This window comes from Sinohyriopsis cumingii, chromosome 14, assembly GCF_028554795.1.
Source record: "Sinohyriopsis cumingii isolate HCF-2022 chromosome 14, ASM2855479v2, whole genome shotgun sequence".
Lineage (NCBI taxonomy): Eukaryota > Metazoa > Mollusca > Bivalvia > Unionida > Unionidae > Sinohyriopsis > Sinohyriopsis cumingii.
In genome coordinates this window covers 77,394,617-77,411,904 of record NC_142974.1, presented here as the reverse complement: position 1 = coordinate 77,411,904, position 17,288 = coordinate 77,394,617, and the positions used below count along the sequence as shown (strand labels likewise).

The 17,288-nt window shown below is 38.4% G+C and overlaps 1 protein-coding gene across 1 annotated transcript in view; it reads left to right on the top strand.

Annotated features, from left to right (window-relative positions):
* LOC149784195 (E3 ubiquitin-protein ligase TRIM33-like) overlaps positions 1 to 17,288 on the top strand; it is a 68,327-nt gene that overhangs the window by 2,651 nt on the left and 48,388 nt on the right. Inside the window, exon 3 of the mRNA XM_089932268.1 lies at positions 11,776 to 11,799. Coding sequence (XP_089788394.1) covers positions 11,776 to 11,799 — 24 coding nt within the window. The remainder of the gene's footprint in view (positions 1 to 11,775; positions 11,800 to 17,288) is intronic.

Genomic DNA, 17,288 nt, shown 5'->3' with positions numbered 1-17,288 from the left:
AATAATCGCTATCCTAAATTATACGAGGTAGAAGTTTCTAAGGTGTTCACGTGTGAATGCGTGTTCAGTCAATACGTGTGCATAGTGACCTTTATCGAGCACTGAATTATCGTACTCGTTTCAAGACGGGCATGCTATGTTAGGGCATTGTCCATCCTTCTGTCTGTGTTTTCTTATAGATTATTCGGTCCATACCATTGCAATCTTTATTGAGATGCTGACAGAAAACGTTTCCCCATTTACATAATGTGACCCGGCGTGCATGATATTGGTGAAAAACATAAGAAATGTAATTATGTAACCTGTTTTGGAGTCTGGACTTTAAATTTGATGATCGATTAACATTAATGTACCACAAGGAAATTGTGATCAAGTCAACTATGATTTTAGTTGACACGTCATGGCCTCTACAACAAAAATTTAAATTATTTAGCTTATATACCTGTCGAGACTGTAATGTTTGTAGGTACAGACACACATTCAAATATTCTTTAGACACAAAAACAACAGCTTTGTCGAAGATTTATTGTCTTGTCAATATCCTATATTCTATTGAATATGTTTAGGATTTTATAGCGAAAAGTCAACTATACATCATCATTTATATATGTTGTGCCGTGTTTGTTGTATTATTGAAATGGACTATACAATCTACATCATGTGTACATCTTTCTCCAATTTATATACGCATGCGCTGTTAGGGATCCCCTTTGTCGATTGTTTATATGAGTCACTTTGGGTGTACGGGAGTGTATTGGAGGGGTACCACTTCTGGTGGGGGAACAGTCGTGCCTTCTTTGGGGTAGCTCTCCAACCTTTGGTCCCCAATTGCACCCAGCTCTCACCTGTGGCTCCAGTGAGCTGTAACATGCTCAGCAGGGACACCCCGGTACACCACTTCGAATGGCCAACGGGTTTTAAACCGAAGGTGAGTCAGGGCTTGACTACCCAAGCATGTGGAGACTGGATTCGGCAGATTCGATAACAAAGCTGATGATATCCAAAGCCACGCTGTGAAGCATTATATGAAGAGATTTTATGATGCGCGGAACGATGTTTATGGCCCATCATTATCAAGATCATCCCCTCTCCACAGTGTGGATGAGAACACACTGATTATAGACAAAGGGAAGATCCTCGAAAGGTGGGCTGAGTACTTCAACCATGCCCTGAACCATGCCCTGAACCGCCCAACATCCTTCAGGGATGAAGCTTTTCATCGTCTGCCCCAGGTGCCAGTCAGTGAATCACTGGCTGACCCACGAATCATGTTAGAGACCCAGAAAGTAATACGTCTTCTCTCTAGTGACACGGCTCCTGGCTCAAACTCAATCGCAGCAGAGATTTACAAGGAAAGCGGTACAGCTTTGACTGAAAATCTCCTTCAGTTGTTTCATATCATGTGGCAAAAAGAGACGATCCCACAGTAACTCTCATGGATGCTACTATTATACACTTGTATAAGCACAAAGGAAATATTTGGGCTTGTGACAACTAATGAGGTATCTCTTTGCTCTCGAATCGCAGGCAAGATATTCGCCAGGACTCTTCTCAACCATCTAACATCACACCTTGACCATGGACTCCTACCAGAAAGCCATTGTGGATTCCGAAAAGGGCGTAGAATCATCGACATGGTGTTCGCTGCTAGGAAGTTGCAAGAAAAAAATCTTAGAACAGAAAACTGACCATTTTTCTTCCTGTGTCGACCTGACCAAGGCCTTCGACACTGTTAGCAGAGAGGGCTTGTGGAAGGTCATGGACAAGTACGGATGCCTAAGGAAATTGATCACCATGGTACAGCAATTCCACGATGGTATGGAAGCTGGAGTCCGGAATGATGGTAAGACATCAGATCCATTTCCAGTGTCAAACGGAGGCTGTGTACTAGCGGCGACACTTTTCAGTCTTATGTGCTCAGTCAAACTGACACCTTTAGAGATGTTGACGTGGGAATCAGCATCATATACCAAATTGATAGCAAACCGTTCAATCTCAGCATGCTCCGATCAAAAACTAAGGTCACAACATACAGCAACAGAGACTTGCTATTTGATGATGACTGTGCCCTCAACGCTGAAGCTGACATGCAATACAGCGTCGACAAGTTCTCTGATGCTTGCACAAATTTAAGCCCTACGATCAACACAAAGAAGACCGAAATAATGTATCAGTCAGCCCCAGGAAACCCGTATGCTGAGCCAAAAATCACAGTCAACGGCTCCAAACTGTGCGCATTGAACAGGTTCACATATCTTGGCAGCACGCTGTCCCAGAATGTGGCTTTGGATGAAGAAGTTAATGCCATGATTGCATAGGCCAGCGTGGCATTGGGCAGTCTACAAGTCAAGGTCTGAAATGTAAGAGGCATTAGTCTTCAAACAAAGTTGAAGGTGTACAGAACGATAGTACTTACTGTGTTATTGTACGCTTGCGAAACCTGGACAGTGTACCAGCGCCATGCAAAGAAGTGGCAAGACACGATTATGAGTAATGAGGTCCATGCCCAAGAAAGCCTTCCCAGTATCTATACTATCTAGATGCAATCACAGTTGCGATGGACAGGCCATGTAGCTCGCATGCCAGACCACCGGATTCCAAACCCCCAAAAACCCCTGTTTTATTACGAGCATGTTCAAGGACAACGCAACAAATGAGGCCATATAAAATGATAAAAGGACACGCTAAAGTCGTCATTGAAGAACTTTGACATTAGGTATGACACGTGGGAGCATACTGCCCAGGATAGGGTTGTGTGGCGCTCTTCCATCACTAAAGGTGCTGTAGCTTGCGATTCCAACACGACAGCTAGTGCAGAACAACGGAGGCAGTCCAGGAACTCCCCAGCCAGTAACCCCACGATCAGCATTGCTACCATCCCATGTGTACATTGCCATAAAACATTCAGGGCGTACATCGGCATCATCGGACACCTACGCACCCACATACAATTTGTTCCCGATAAAAACACTGAATAACTAATATGGTCCTCATCGACTTGAAGAATGAACTACATATGAGTCACACTAAGAAATAAGGTCTTGGAATCAACACGCGTGCGTCTGTTCCAATATATACATCTCACTTGAGATACTTCATGACAAGAAACACAACATGGTGTCAGAAATTAAGTTGGATTTGTGCATTAACTTGGAGTTGCGCATAAAGTAGAAGTGTGAGCATTAGTTAAGGTTTGAAAAAATCAGCCACGGATTTAAGCAGTATTCCGCCACCAGTCATGGACTAGGAGGCTATGAACTTGCTGAAACAGTGGGCAAAGTTTAAACTACATATCATGCTGATTTTTAATGCACCGCTTAAAGAAAAAGCAGAAGCCGAAATGGTGTCTCACTTTTCGTTGTGGGTTGGGAAAAAAGGGAGATACGTCTACCAGACGTGGACTGGTATTTCAAATGAAGATGCGAAGAAGCTCCAAACATTATATTACTGTTTCAAGGCGCAAGTGCAAGCAAAGTAAAACCCCATGTATACGCGGTATCGTTTCAGTACCGAAAAGCAAGGGGCGGAATCTATTGACTCCTACGTCACACGGCTAAGACTCAAAGCCAGAGAATGTATCTTTCATGATGCCGATTATATGATAAGGGTAGAATTGTATTTGGGGCATCGGTCAGAGAGTCTGAGAAAAACTGATTAATGAAGGAGACAAGTTGACCTTAGACAAAGCTATCCAGGACGTCCAAAACTTTGAATATTGTCGGCAGCAATTCAAATCAATGTCGATTTCAAATGGCACTCCAAACAAGGATGTGGACGCTGTCGATAAAAGGAGAAACATAATGCAGATACGTGATGGAAACAAACCTAGGGGATATCACTGGCAACAATCCCTGAAGTCAACGCAGACGCATCAGAACCAACATCACAAAAGTGCAAGGCCCAAGCAGTTCACATGTGGGAATCGTAGAAAGAGGAATCACCTGTCGAACAACTCGCCGTATCCGGCTAGAGGTATGACTTGCAGAGTGTGTGGCAGACTCAATCACTCTTCAAAAATGTGCAGGTCCAATATTGTGCAAAATATATCGAACAGTGACCAATGATTTAATTATAACGGAATACACATAATGACAATGAATTTTACATATATACGGTAAGGCATTCATATATCTCATCTCCATTACCGTGCATTTGTCCAATTACGTATTGGTCCTTCCCAAATCTCATATAAATTTAAAATAGAAACCGGGATAAAAGTAAACATTCTTCCACTAGAGTCGTACTAAACACTCAGTATTAAAGACCCGTAATACACCTCGACAGTAAACTTGTATTGAACACAGTGGATTTGATCTCAGTGATGGGCAAGCTTCCTGCTCTCACAACGGCAAAACTGTAAAAGCATATTTTTACGTTGTAGATAGGGGTCCCGAGTGGCCGAGTGGTCTAAAGCGCTCTCCGTTACGGATCACTGCCATCTCACCTCTGTCTGCGTGGGTTCGAGTCTCGAATTCAGCCAACGTGGGTATGTGAAAAAGCTTGCCAGTAGCTTCTCGTGGGTCGGTGGTTCTTTCCGGGGGTTTTCCCGGGTTCTTCCTCCACCATTAATACTGGCCGCCATGTATAGCCTATCGTGTGCTGAAAAATGGCGTTAAAACCTACAACAACAACAACAACAACAACAACGTTGTAGATAGTCAGGCCGCAGCTCTCATTTTCCTTCAAACGTCACATGAATTACAGTTAGTTCAGCTCACACAGGTTATATATAATGAGTCTGGCTTAGATGAATCAGCTGTTACAAGTACAGTGACCTATTTTATGGAATAAGTCTGTTTCCCAGTTAGTACAAGCTGCATTTTAAACCCGATGCAATACCAGTAGTAGCGAAGGGTACCAGAAGCACTAAAGTCAAAGCTTAAGAAGAACTCACAAGAATGGAAGAATGCAAAAGAATATTGAAAGGGTTACATAACCCTTCGATTGGGTCAATTCCCTTATAATAACAGAGAAACCGTTATCGGATAAATTGCGTATTAGTCTAGACCCAAAGGCGTTAAACGTTTCAATCCTTAGGCCCTACTATTCTATGCTGACAATCGATGATATTACAACTAAACTAACCGATGCAAAGTACTTCAGCACGTTCGACTGTATACATGGCTACAGGAGTGTGAAACTTGAAGACGAATCTTCATACCTAACTACATTCAGTACGCCTTTCGGACGGTACCCATAACTTAGGTTACCTTTGGGATAAAAAGTTCGAAAGATATATTTCAAATGATAATGGATTAAATTTTTGAGGGCTTACCAAATGTCGCGTGTATGGTAGAGGACATATTGGTGGGTGGCTGCTTTCGCAAGGAACATGACATGTTGACACGTGTAAGTGCACGTTCAGAGGGTATGCGTCTCAGCCCAGACAAATGCGTAATAGGCGTAACGTAAGTATCTTTCTTTAGTAATGCAATAAACTCGTCAGGTTTAAAACCGAATCAAAACAAGGCTGAAGCTATTCTTAAACTTGATGCTCCGGAAACGAGGTCCAAATTAGAAAACCTATTAGGAATGGTTAACGCCAAAATTTAACAGAGATTACAAGCTTTTTACGCGCCATCTTGAAGAAAGACGTGGACATTTTATGGTAAGAACCTTAGATGAAGGCATTTCAAAAGGTCAAGAATATAATTACGCGACACCCTGTGCTGGTTTACTTTGACTCGACCAAGCCATTAACGCTCGAATTAGACGCTTCCAAATTTGGGATTGGGCATGCATTATGAAAGACGGTTACCCCATAGCATTCGCATTCAAAATCCTAACACAAACTAAAATAGGGTATGCTCAGATAGAAAAATAAATGCTGGCAATACTATTTGTCTGTAACCGTTTTCATCAATTGTTTTTGCTATACCAGTTAGGGTGCACTTAGATAACAAGCCGATATAGTCGATCATGAGGAAGTCCCTTTCAGCAGCCCCTCCATCTCTTCAGCACATGATGTTGCAGCTTCAGCAGTACGATATTAAAGTGCATAATGTGCGAGGGAAAGATTTGCCCATTAGTTATTAATCAAGACAGTCACTTCCTGACACATACCCAAAATTGATCTAAGGACTCGACCTTCACGTATATACGATCAAACAACACTTGTTTGTCACAGATCGACGGTTAGAAGGTCTGAAGAGCGTTATCAAACTTGACCCACAAATGCAAACTTTGATAAAGACTATAAATCAGGGATGGTCTAGTTCACGCGCTGACTGCAGTCCAGATGTGCAGAAGTTGTGGACTCACAGGGATGAGCTATCTGTAGAAGATGACTTAATTTTCACAGGTCAAAAGTTAATTGTACCTAAAGGTTTCCGGCAGGAGATGATACCACGTGTGCCCACTGGTCATCTGGAAATAAACAGGGCATTAAAAACGTGCGAAAGATATCATCGTTTGACCAGTAATGTCCAATAAAATCACAGAAGGTGTATGAAAATGCTCGGTATGTCTCACTCACCACGATTCCAATGTTAAAGAGCCTTTAATCCCACATGACATCCCACAAAGGCCATATACAAAAAAATGGTACTGACCTGTTTGCGTTCGATGGAATTTTTTTAAATCTCATGACTGTTGATTATAACAGTCGATTGTTTTAGATAGACTTTTTGTCTGACTCACAAGTGTCACTATTATCAGGAAATTGAAAGTACACGTCACAAAACGATATTTTAGATGTCTGTGTCAGCGACAATGGACCGCAATTTTCATCCTAAAAAATTCACTTAAACCTTCTCAAACCACAGACCGATTACCCAACTATTGTTCAAAAGAAAATGCAGCATTCGAAATCAAAATAAGAACAGTACTTTGACAATTCAGCAAAATTACTTAAACCCCTTTCTGTAAATGATTTTGTGAGAGTTCTATTTGGCAAAGTATGGAAACCTGCCAAAGATATAAGAGTTCACAACGGCAGGTTATATTCTGTACAAAGTGGGAATGGTGATGTTTACCGCCAAAATCGAAGGTTACTTAATAAAGCATGGAGAATTTGTCAGATGTGACCCCACTTACTGCTCGCTTATTGGCTGACCCCGAGCAGGAATATGTAAATACTCCATTTTAAACAGTTTTCCCTAGATAACCCCATTTCAATAACACTATCCAATAATCAGGAGCTAAGACGTTGAAGTCAAACGTCCCAGATATAACACTGTCTTGAAGAGATGTGAAACCTGACAAGCTATATGTAAATTATGAATTGATTAAGTAGTACCGATGATTACAGATAGAGAACTGAACTGAAACTTGACTGTAAATGTTTACATGCCCACGAGTGGCGTTTATGTGGAACGACGGAGACTGTTAACAACTGACAAGTACATGTCAAGCAGGATGATTGTTTAGGGTATAGAAACAAAACGTTAATGGTTATCTAAGATGCCTATGAACAACATTATTAACCCATTCAATATATTTTGGACATTACTTGCGTATTCAGTATTATTATGTGATATATTCACGTCGAATCTTTATCATTGAAAATAACTATTTCTACAGAATTATGTAGATTTTGTTGCCTTGTTTTGTATGTTACCTTAAAAATAAAACAACTTTATTTAATTTTGTTAAAAAAAGGGAAATGTGTTATTGAAATAGACAATACAATCTACATCGTGTGTACATCTTTCTCCAACTTGTATACGCATGCGCTGTTAAGAACCCGCTTTGCGGATTGCTTAGAGTCACTGTAAGAAACATAGTCTTGGAAGCAACACGCTTGTGTCTGTTCTAATATATACTTTTCACTTGAGATAGTTCATGGCAAGAAATACTACAGTTTTATATATGGTCAATTCCCCGGATCAAAAATAAAGCCCACAAGAAGACCCCACGTCTGCACTGTTTTTGTCGTTATGTGACCAATTAAGACATAGGGAAATTTAATAAGGAGCAATGAGTTTATATCTATATCAAGCAATTTGTTGTGCAGTAATAATATTCCAATGAATATGTCGAGTTACTTTAAAGCGTTAATACTATACGTAATTATTTTGGAGTATGTTCAATGAGATATTAAAATACACTGTGACAGAAACCACTCCAATATTGACCCATTTGTCTAATTCTGTATTTCAATATGGCATCGGTGTGGGGGTAACAACTATTATCTGTCACCCCCCAAACAATAGCTGTATTAAATGATCCCAACAATTATCAAGGTTTCCACGCATCGTTGTGCTAAACAAGAACGTCCGTGTTATCTTGAATAAAAAGACTGACAGCATGGACAGTTGAAAGGGAGATAATATATGAAGCTCAATCCTGCTTTCCAAAGGGGTACTCTCCCATATTAACCTGTTTAAGTCTTCAAACGCTGGCCTTTAAATACTTAAGCAAACCTGACTTGTCAAGCCGTTTTATTCGATAGATCACTCATGGTGTTATGAATGTTTAGGGTATCGAAGAAAAAGTCATCATGCAGCATAATAGTCGTTGTGTACGTGTCAACGTTGATCGGCATGATAAACAATTTATCCTGGCAACATAGAACACAGAAACAATTGCATTATAAGTCATTTAATGTTGAATTTGACAGTTATTCGATTCCCATATATAAAATAGTTACCATAATTGACAATTTACTATACTGACTGATGCTGATATTTTCAAATTGTACAGATATTTTCACAAATCTAGAAATTCAAGTTGTGTAGAAACAGGTTTCAAGATTAATATAGACTAAACTCAATGTACTGTTTATGTAAATGGAGGCATTCTGAGAACAAAATGTGTGTAGGTATAAATATTAAAAACATATTGAAAATGTGCACAGCAATTTTGTACCAGTTAGTTTTCATTTTTCATTACATTTTCTAGAGGTGAATGTTGCCGATAACATGTTTACAGTCAAGACATTATTAATTGCTTAAAATCTGCATAAAATGGACCAGAAAGCCGATTATTCATAATCTCCACAATGGTGCAAGCTATCATCAAAAGCAACACAAAAATTAAACGAAAATGGCGTCCAAGTCCTGAACCACCGTCTCCATAATATTAACTATTGGTTTCCTGACTATCTTCAATCGACAACTGCAATCGTATATATAAACACCCACATGTGTCTGTGTGTCCGGATTACCAAAAAGGAGGTAGAGAGTTCAAAAGTCGTGGCATCTGAATTTTTATTTTATATTGTTTTTTTACTTTTTTACTTTTTATGTTCTTCTTTTAAACTCGTACATCTCTTTTTTTTCTATTTTTGTTCTTTTCTTTTATTTCATGTTGCAAGTTTCTTTTCAACTAGCTCGTCCAATTTTTGTAATTTGCCTTTTGTTGATCCTTTTTATTTTTATGTTGGAACTTTCTTTTATGACGCCCGTCTGCCAAACAAGAGGTCACGGTCATCATAATTTGTTTCCAATCTGGTTATATTTTTTTTATTTTAAAAACATTGTTGGTAAATTTATTTTAATCTTGCTCATCCCAATTTTTTATATTATATTTTTCTTACATGTTTACTTATACGTTGAAACGTTGTTTCTTGCTGAACGTGTGCCACGCAAAATGTCGCGAGTTCGAAACTCGCGGAATCCCATTTTTGTTTATTATATTGAAACTTTCCTTTATGACTAAAATCTGCCAAACACAAGGTCACGAGTTCGAAACTCGTGGCATCCTAATTTGTTATTTTTTAAACTTTTCTTTTTCTATATTGAAACATTCTTTTTACCACGCGCATCCCAACCTTTTTATGTTTCATTTACGTTTGATATACCGGGGTCCCATTTTTTACAATATTTTCGTTTCAGCTTTCTTTTAAACTCACGCATTCCAATTTTGTGTGTTATTTTTTACGTTTTGATATTTATGTGGAAATGTTCACAAGAACTCGCGAGTTGAAAACTCGTGGCATCCCATTTTTTTTAACTCTTGAAACTTTCTCCTATGGCTAACGTCTGCCAAACATGAGATCCTGTGTTCGAAACTCGTGGCATCCTAATATGTTAGTTTATAAATGTTGTTTAATGTATAGTTAGAAACTCGCGGCATCCAAGTTTTCTTTTATTTTTTTAAATATTTTTTTTAATCGTTTTTATTGAGACTGTCATTTTACCTCGTGGTTCCATTTTTGCATTTTTTTAAAAATCTTTTTTTATTTTCATGTTGAACTTTGTTTTATGGCTCCCATCTGCCAAACAAGAGGGCACAAGTTCGAAACTTGCGTCATAACCATTTTTATTTTTTATTTTTTATATTGTATTATTTTCATACTGAAATCTCGCGTAGCCAAATTTTTATAATTGTTTTAGATTTCTATTTTTAATCTGATACTGTCTTTTATGATTCCAATCCTGTATACGATTTCATCTGCAAAGTAATTGAATGATCCTTATCTGTTATGTTAGGTGTCACATTGCACGCCAACTTTATCTAAAACCTCATCATAAAGCATTATGTTCAAAATGTTGTTGATAACCTCAAGTATAATTTCTTGGTGGTAGATACTGTGAACTTCCTAGAAAATCCTAATCGCCATTTACGGTATCCCTCATTAGGCCCCAGGGGCAAAATTGGCAATTTTCAGCAGATGCTTTATGCACCACAACAGCATACTCCAACCCGTCACTGATTTGAAGAAAAAAAAGGAAATTACACACAATAGTTTTATAATTAATAGCAATGAAATATTACCAGTATTTTATCAGTTGGCTATTATTGATCATTACAAGTGTCAAAATTATTTCTAGGCTGGATGCGCAATAACATTCTAGGTGTGCGATGCTGAAACACAGATTGAACAGATGTATCCAATAACATAGTACCCATTCAAGATCAAATGTGTATGTAATACAGAAGGATATTAGACATAACTAAGACATTTAGAGATAAATTCTAAAACAAAAAACAAAACAAAAAGAATAAATTAAAAAAAATGAATTAATAAAACGAATCGGGTTGAAACTTCTTTTGATCGAGGCTAAAGTATTCACCGAAACAGATATTACACGAATAAATGAGTCTTTAAAGTATTATTGTAACCGCGTATTAGACGGGAAAAATAGAATATAATACTGATAACGGAAGTTACGGAAATGCTTGTCATTTTTGTATCATATCGTCGCTTCCGCTGAATGGATCGTGATGTCAGCAGGAGATTTTTACTTTGATACTTCTGATGAAGAAAATGGGGCCCATCTGAGGTAAAAAATGGACACCAATATGTCCAACTTGAAATTCTTGTTTTTGCCACTTCTGAAGAAATCTAATATTGCGATAGGGTTTGTACCAGAATACTTCTTAGGAGTGGCCACGGTACGTTTTACTTGTATCAGTCCACATGAACATCGAGAGATGAGTGATTTGATACAATTATATGCACAGTTTGGTGGCTAACGAAGTGAAACAAGAACAAAATGCAAATTGCACACAGAGAGTGGAGCATTCATGATGGGCTGTCTGCAGTATTATTTTGTTCTTGCAACCAGCAGCGCACCTAACATTGTGCCCAAAAATTTAGAAGTACTAAATAGCAAAAACCCTAACAGCTTGTTAATTTATATCGCTTCAGGATAAAGAAAAGACAGGAATGTTGAAATTTAGATTTATGTACGGCACAAGCCTTACAGTAAATCTTCTCAATCGACAACTTTTTTTGATTACTCTCTTTCATGTAATGGCTTGCAATTTGTGACTTACACAGCATGTCCATTTGCTAATGTGTGCATGCGTGTCTACACCCTCTTTTGAGAGCAATTAATTGGAATTTGTGGCACTTTGTCTAATATCATATTTATTATATTCTTTCAGGAAGAAAGAGAGAAAAAAGAAAGAGTAAGTAAAAGAATAGTTGCTTTCATCGTTTATCACTTACCAAAGAAAGATTATTTTCAAAGCCTTGTCTAGTTCATATAGTTTCCTATATCGTGAATGTATTGCATTCTTAGGAAACAATACGTAGCATCCTTCTTTCAGCAAACACGTACAAACGAACACTTTTATGGACTAATGAATATTACGTTTGTTTCAAGATGTGCCTATTATAATCTGACATTATCCACCCAGCTGTCCATCCTGGTTCCTTATTGACTGCTTGGCCAATTACTGTACAAGATTTGAGATGCTAAGTGGTTGCTCTTTTTCAAAATATATACCTTCACTAATATTTTCAGTTATATCTCACAGTTCAAGGTCACAAGAATGAAAATGCAATCATAAAACGTATTTCCAAATGCGGAATACAATTTTAGAAATGAGGGCAACTCTTTCTTTTCGTATTCAACAAAACATTCGCGATGCGTAGCCTGAGTATGACATAATCCCACTGTTGTCACAACAAGGAAAGGTTGACTTTTCTAATCTTAGTTGTTGTCCAGGTTATAATTGTTTTCAAGCACCAAAAAACATTAAAAGGAATTATAGTTACAAAATTCTGTTCAAATGTACAGCATGTCTAGCCATCCTGGTTTCAATTGTGTTTCAAAATACATCAGGCGAAACTCAAATTGGTGACCATAATTACTCTATAAATGGTAAATTGTATGAAACGTATTGGGTTTGATAGATATTAAATAGTGTCCAAAACATACTACAGAACATCGTCAACTACGCACTTTCTATCCCTTACCCTTCATGGCAACGTGTCTTATATATAAATGTGTGCTTCATTTCCCGCTGAAAAAAAAGTCGGAGGTAGTCCAAATGTATGCATTAGATCTTCTAGTCCGTCAGTCAGGACAAGGAGTTTTTTGTTGTTGTTGCTACACCTTCTAAAATACAAAACATTGGCTATCATCAACATTTGTGTTATAACCATTCCTCCTGAATGGATGATCGTATGAACATAATTTGGTCCTAACGGTGTCATTTAGACATCGAATATATTTGTCACTGTGGCCAACCTGAAAATCTTGTTATCAATATTTCACCTGAATAAATAGTTATATCAGCAGGGAGATTGCTCTGAAAAACTTATTTTTATGTTTACCTGGTCGTAAATACAAATAATGCCCATCTTGGCATGTTCAGTATAACTACTTATTCTGCGCTAGTGGCCGAGTGGTCTAAAGCACTCTCCGTTACGGATCACTGCCATCTCACCTATGTCTGCGTGGGTTCGAGTCTCGGATTCGGCCAAAGCTTGTGAGAAAGCTTGCCAGTAGCTTCTCGTGGGTAGGTGGTTCTTTCCGTGATTTTATCGGGTTCTTCCTCCACCATTAATACTGGCCGCCATGTATAGCCTATCGTGTGCTGAAAATGGCTTTAAACCCTACAACAACAACAACAGCAACAACAACAACTTATTCTGCATTTGTTTAAGTCCACATTGTGCTTTCCCTAAAGGCTTTCGTACGATGTGCATGATATACGTACTAACTAGAAATGGTGTCATTCTAATATGAAGTATGACACAATGACATCCATCTTGAAAATCTTTTCATTACTGTTGTTACGATTCTAGATCTCGAACTAAATAAGATAAACAAGTTAAACAAGGAATATGCAAATGACAATTCATTTCTTGTGACCACAAATGTGAAAATTCACACCTGACAGTCTTGTGATTTATATTCTAAATAATCCCAAATGTCCTATCACTGCTCCATAAGTATAGAATGGTTTCGAATGTTTCAAAAGTCTTGAATAAGCTGACATACCAATAGTCCATTAAGTGATGATTTACAATAACATTTAATATGCTGATGTGCCAATAGTTTTGAATTTGCTTTTGTACCACAATGGCACAATTAAGTATATCTTTGAATAAGTCGATTGTATTGTTTATTGTATAAATCTTGTGTCATCGTGGCAGTCGCTATCACCACACTCCCGAATATATCATTGACATCCATTTGGTCCTGACCGACGTCTGTTCGGACTAACGCTCATCTCAAAATGACGTGGATTATATTTGCTCTTCCGGTGTAAACACACTTCAAAAGTTGTCGTTAGATTGTTGCCTTATCTTCAGTTGTTATCACCAACCACGACAACAGTTATCACGAGATTACCGCGTGAGTGGTTTATAAAACCAGCGGAGTAATATCACACAAGGAAAATATCATATAGTCCAATATATAATCCCTAACTACCACCAATGATCTCAATATCATATTGTTCAGGGTCAGTTGTGACATTGAATATAGTTCTGGCCACGAATACGGTCAGCAGAACCTGCACCATTTTCGACTATGGGAGAAAATATACCAGTCAATTTAGTACACCAGATAGTGTTTCTTCTCTTAATCTCTATTTGTGTTTTCGCTTGCTTAGTTTTACATTAGTTAACTCGATCGGTTAATGCATATCAGGATAGTACCTAATTGGTTATCGCGGCATTGGAGAAGTATCGGTGGAAAAGTGACTTTGACGTTGCTCACGCGCGGTAATCGTTAACAATAATTTTAGTGCACAACAACTACATTAATTGTAAACGCTGCGACGACAGGTATTTTATATTCCGCGATGAACATTATATTTTATAGCAGTGTCGGCATCGGCGTTGCTACTTTCTTCTTATGTTTTGCGTATGGTGTTGGTGTCCGTGGTGCTAGCGTCGTCGGCGGCGGTAACGTTAGCAATGTCGTTAGTGTTTCTCGCGGAATCTCATCCATTTATGAGCATCAGATGATTTAAGATGTTGCCACGTAAGTTATCTAGCACAAAGCGTAACTATTATAGGACCAACTTTAATAGCAAGATCACTTGACAGGTGTCTCAATGTGGGTCATATTACTCTATTACACCAAAACCACATAATTTTCAAGTATTGCATTATCAAAGGAATTTTAATCTTTCAGGTTAAACATAACCACGAATGATGTTTGTTCTTGAAAATATTTGGACACCGAGTTGTCTTTTGTGTAATTACCCACACACTGATTTTTGCGTGTCTTGACGTAAATGTCAGCAATGAGACTACATTACGATTGACACGAATCTAAGTAATATTATGAGTATTAGTATTTATGTGGTATCCTCAAAAGCCGACGTTAAACTTTGTTCTAACAGTGGCAACATTTCATTGATTGATATCTATAACATGTATCTGGGAATCTATATCGTGTCTTTAGCGATTTATATTGCCAGTCGTGAACGTCATACTTATTTATACAATCGTCCTTGAAAATATTACACGCAAATTCACTTTCACCGGAACATCGACAACCAGTCACCGTGGAGCAAGTTACTGTAACGACTGACATTGTGCATTTGTCTTGTTTTATTTTTATTTATTTATCAAGCGATTAATCAGTGCAATGGGGAACCCGTATGTACACGAAGCCCAGTCTCCGCTAGTAGATGAGTGATAGTAAAGTTTGGATATTCTACACGGATTCAAACGCATTGTGATATTTTTTACATCTCGTAGACGCTTAAGTGAAATGTTTGTGATAAGCGCACACATGGCGTAGATAGCATCAGAACAACGTTTATTAGAAGACCCCATGCCTGAAGTGGTAATATTCCGAGAATATCCCAGAGTGGACATTACTATGGACACTGATTCGGATAGACAGAGTCTCCTCGATCCAGCAAGGGTAGTACTAGAGTTTAAAGGGATGAAATGGAAACAAAAGTTGCTCAGTAGATTTCAAGTCAATAGTTTACTTTCATATGCATCCGTATGCTTATAATATACATATTACAAATATTGCATGGTTATAAAAAAGGCTCCTATACAAAGTGAAATCAATTTACTGGATAATACTAATTTAATCGCGACACTGAACCTCAAATTTTCAGAAATTTTGTAAATTATGTACATATTTCAGCTGAAATTTATATTTCATACTCAGATCGGGGAACAGTTGTAGATAGTAGTGTTGGAAAGCAGAAAACCACAGTTGTTGTCCGGAAAAAAACACAAAAAAACCTGCAAGTTAAGATCGGGCCGTCGTGGAAGAGTTTTGTGTCTTATTTCCTGAGTAATATGAGACAAGAAAAACGCACATACACGCATTCATATCATTAGTCCAAAATAATGACAGCCGATTCCGTGAATATATCAGGGTTTGTCGGCGACACTATTACAAGTTATGCTGATTTTCCGTCGATGAGTTGGACTGTTTATCTGTTAGAGGTATCGCGGATATGTTTATGTTAAGGGAACTGCACGTAATATATTTTTGTCGGCGGACCTGCGAAGTGAAATCCTGCGAAGTCAATTACCACAGATGAAACGGCAGTTCTTGAAAACCGTGGATTGAATCTTGAGGAAATGGAAGTGGAACGAGATTGTATAGAAGAAGTTATAGACATCAATGCCACTTTCGAGCAGGTATAATTCCACTATATGATACATTAGCAGAAAGATATGCCATGGATTACGAGCCTCTGCGGGAACGTATCCCGACTATATTTTGTTCACGAGAACATATGTCTCAGAGGGAATAGCGGTAGTCAGTTTCATCTCGACCGTAATAGGAATTCTACCTGTGAAAATATCGCTGAAATGGCACTAGCCACAAAAAGAACCAAAACGTCACCAGCAGTACATGCCTAGGCCTCGGCACCAACTATTTCATCCCAGGCACCTGTACCACCTGCACCTACATCATCAGGAACTGCACGGTAACTATATGCGTGGGAAAACGTCCAATCATGGTAAACAAGCTCTTATTTTGGTTGCCAAGAGAGGTCGTCCAGGTATAATTGAAACTATGGGGTCAAATTTTTACAATGGCCGGTGTGGTTTTCGGAATAGTCGCGGGTAATGCAGTCGTGGCGTTAATCATAGCGACCACGGAAGGAGAAACTGCGTGGAAATATTACAGAGATAAACCACCATGACGACATTAAATCGACAAAATTATAAATGCGGTTGCTGCGCCAATGACGATGGTAATATATTTTAACGAGGCAATATCTGTATCATAACTAAACCGTGTGACACCCTTGTTGGCGGCGACTGTGGCACTGGTGACCACGACTGTCTTCTTAGCGCGACCTGTGCCGACAATGCTGGATGCGGAGTCGTTTCCGGTGGCAGTTTATCGGACAAAGATTCATTCGTCACAAGGGCATCTGCGTATATTAAATGCACAACGTGGGAATCATAGGTAGTCTTTTTCCTATGTAAAAATCTAGTTTCTTTTGTAGCTGTTACGCAGTGCGCTTGAATTATTGCTGTCATATTTCACGAACACTGCGAATGGGATCTTGGAATTGATGCTTGCCGCTAGATTAACAAATTGTAATCTCGATCGTGAGATTGTGTCTGTGAAAGTCACACCTGCGCTTAATATTCCTGACGAGATTATAAGGTCAATGGTGGTGTACGCATTAACAGTCATAATTAATTGTACACAATTTTTATAATT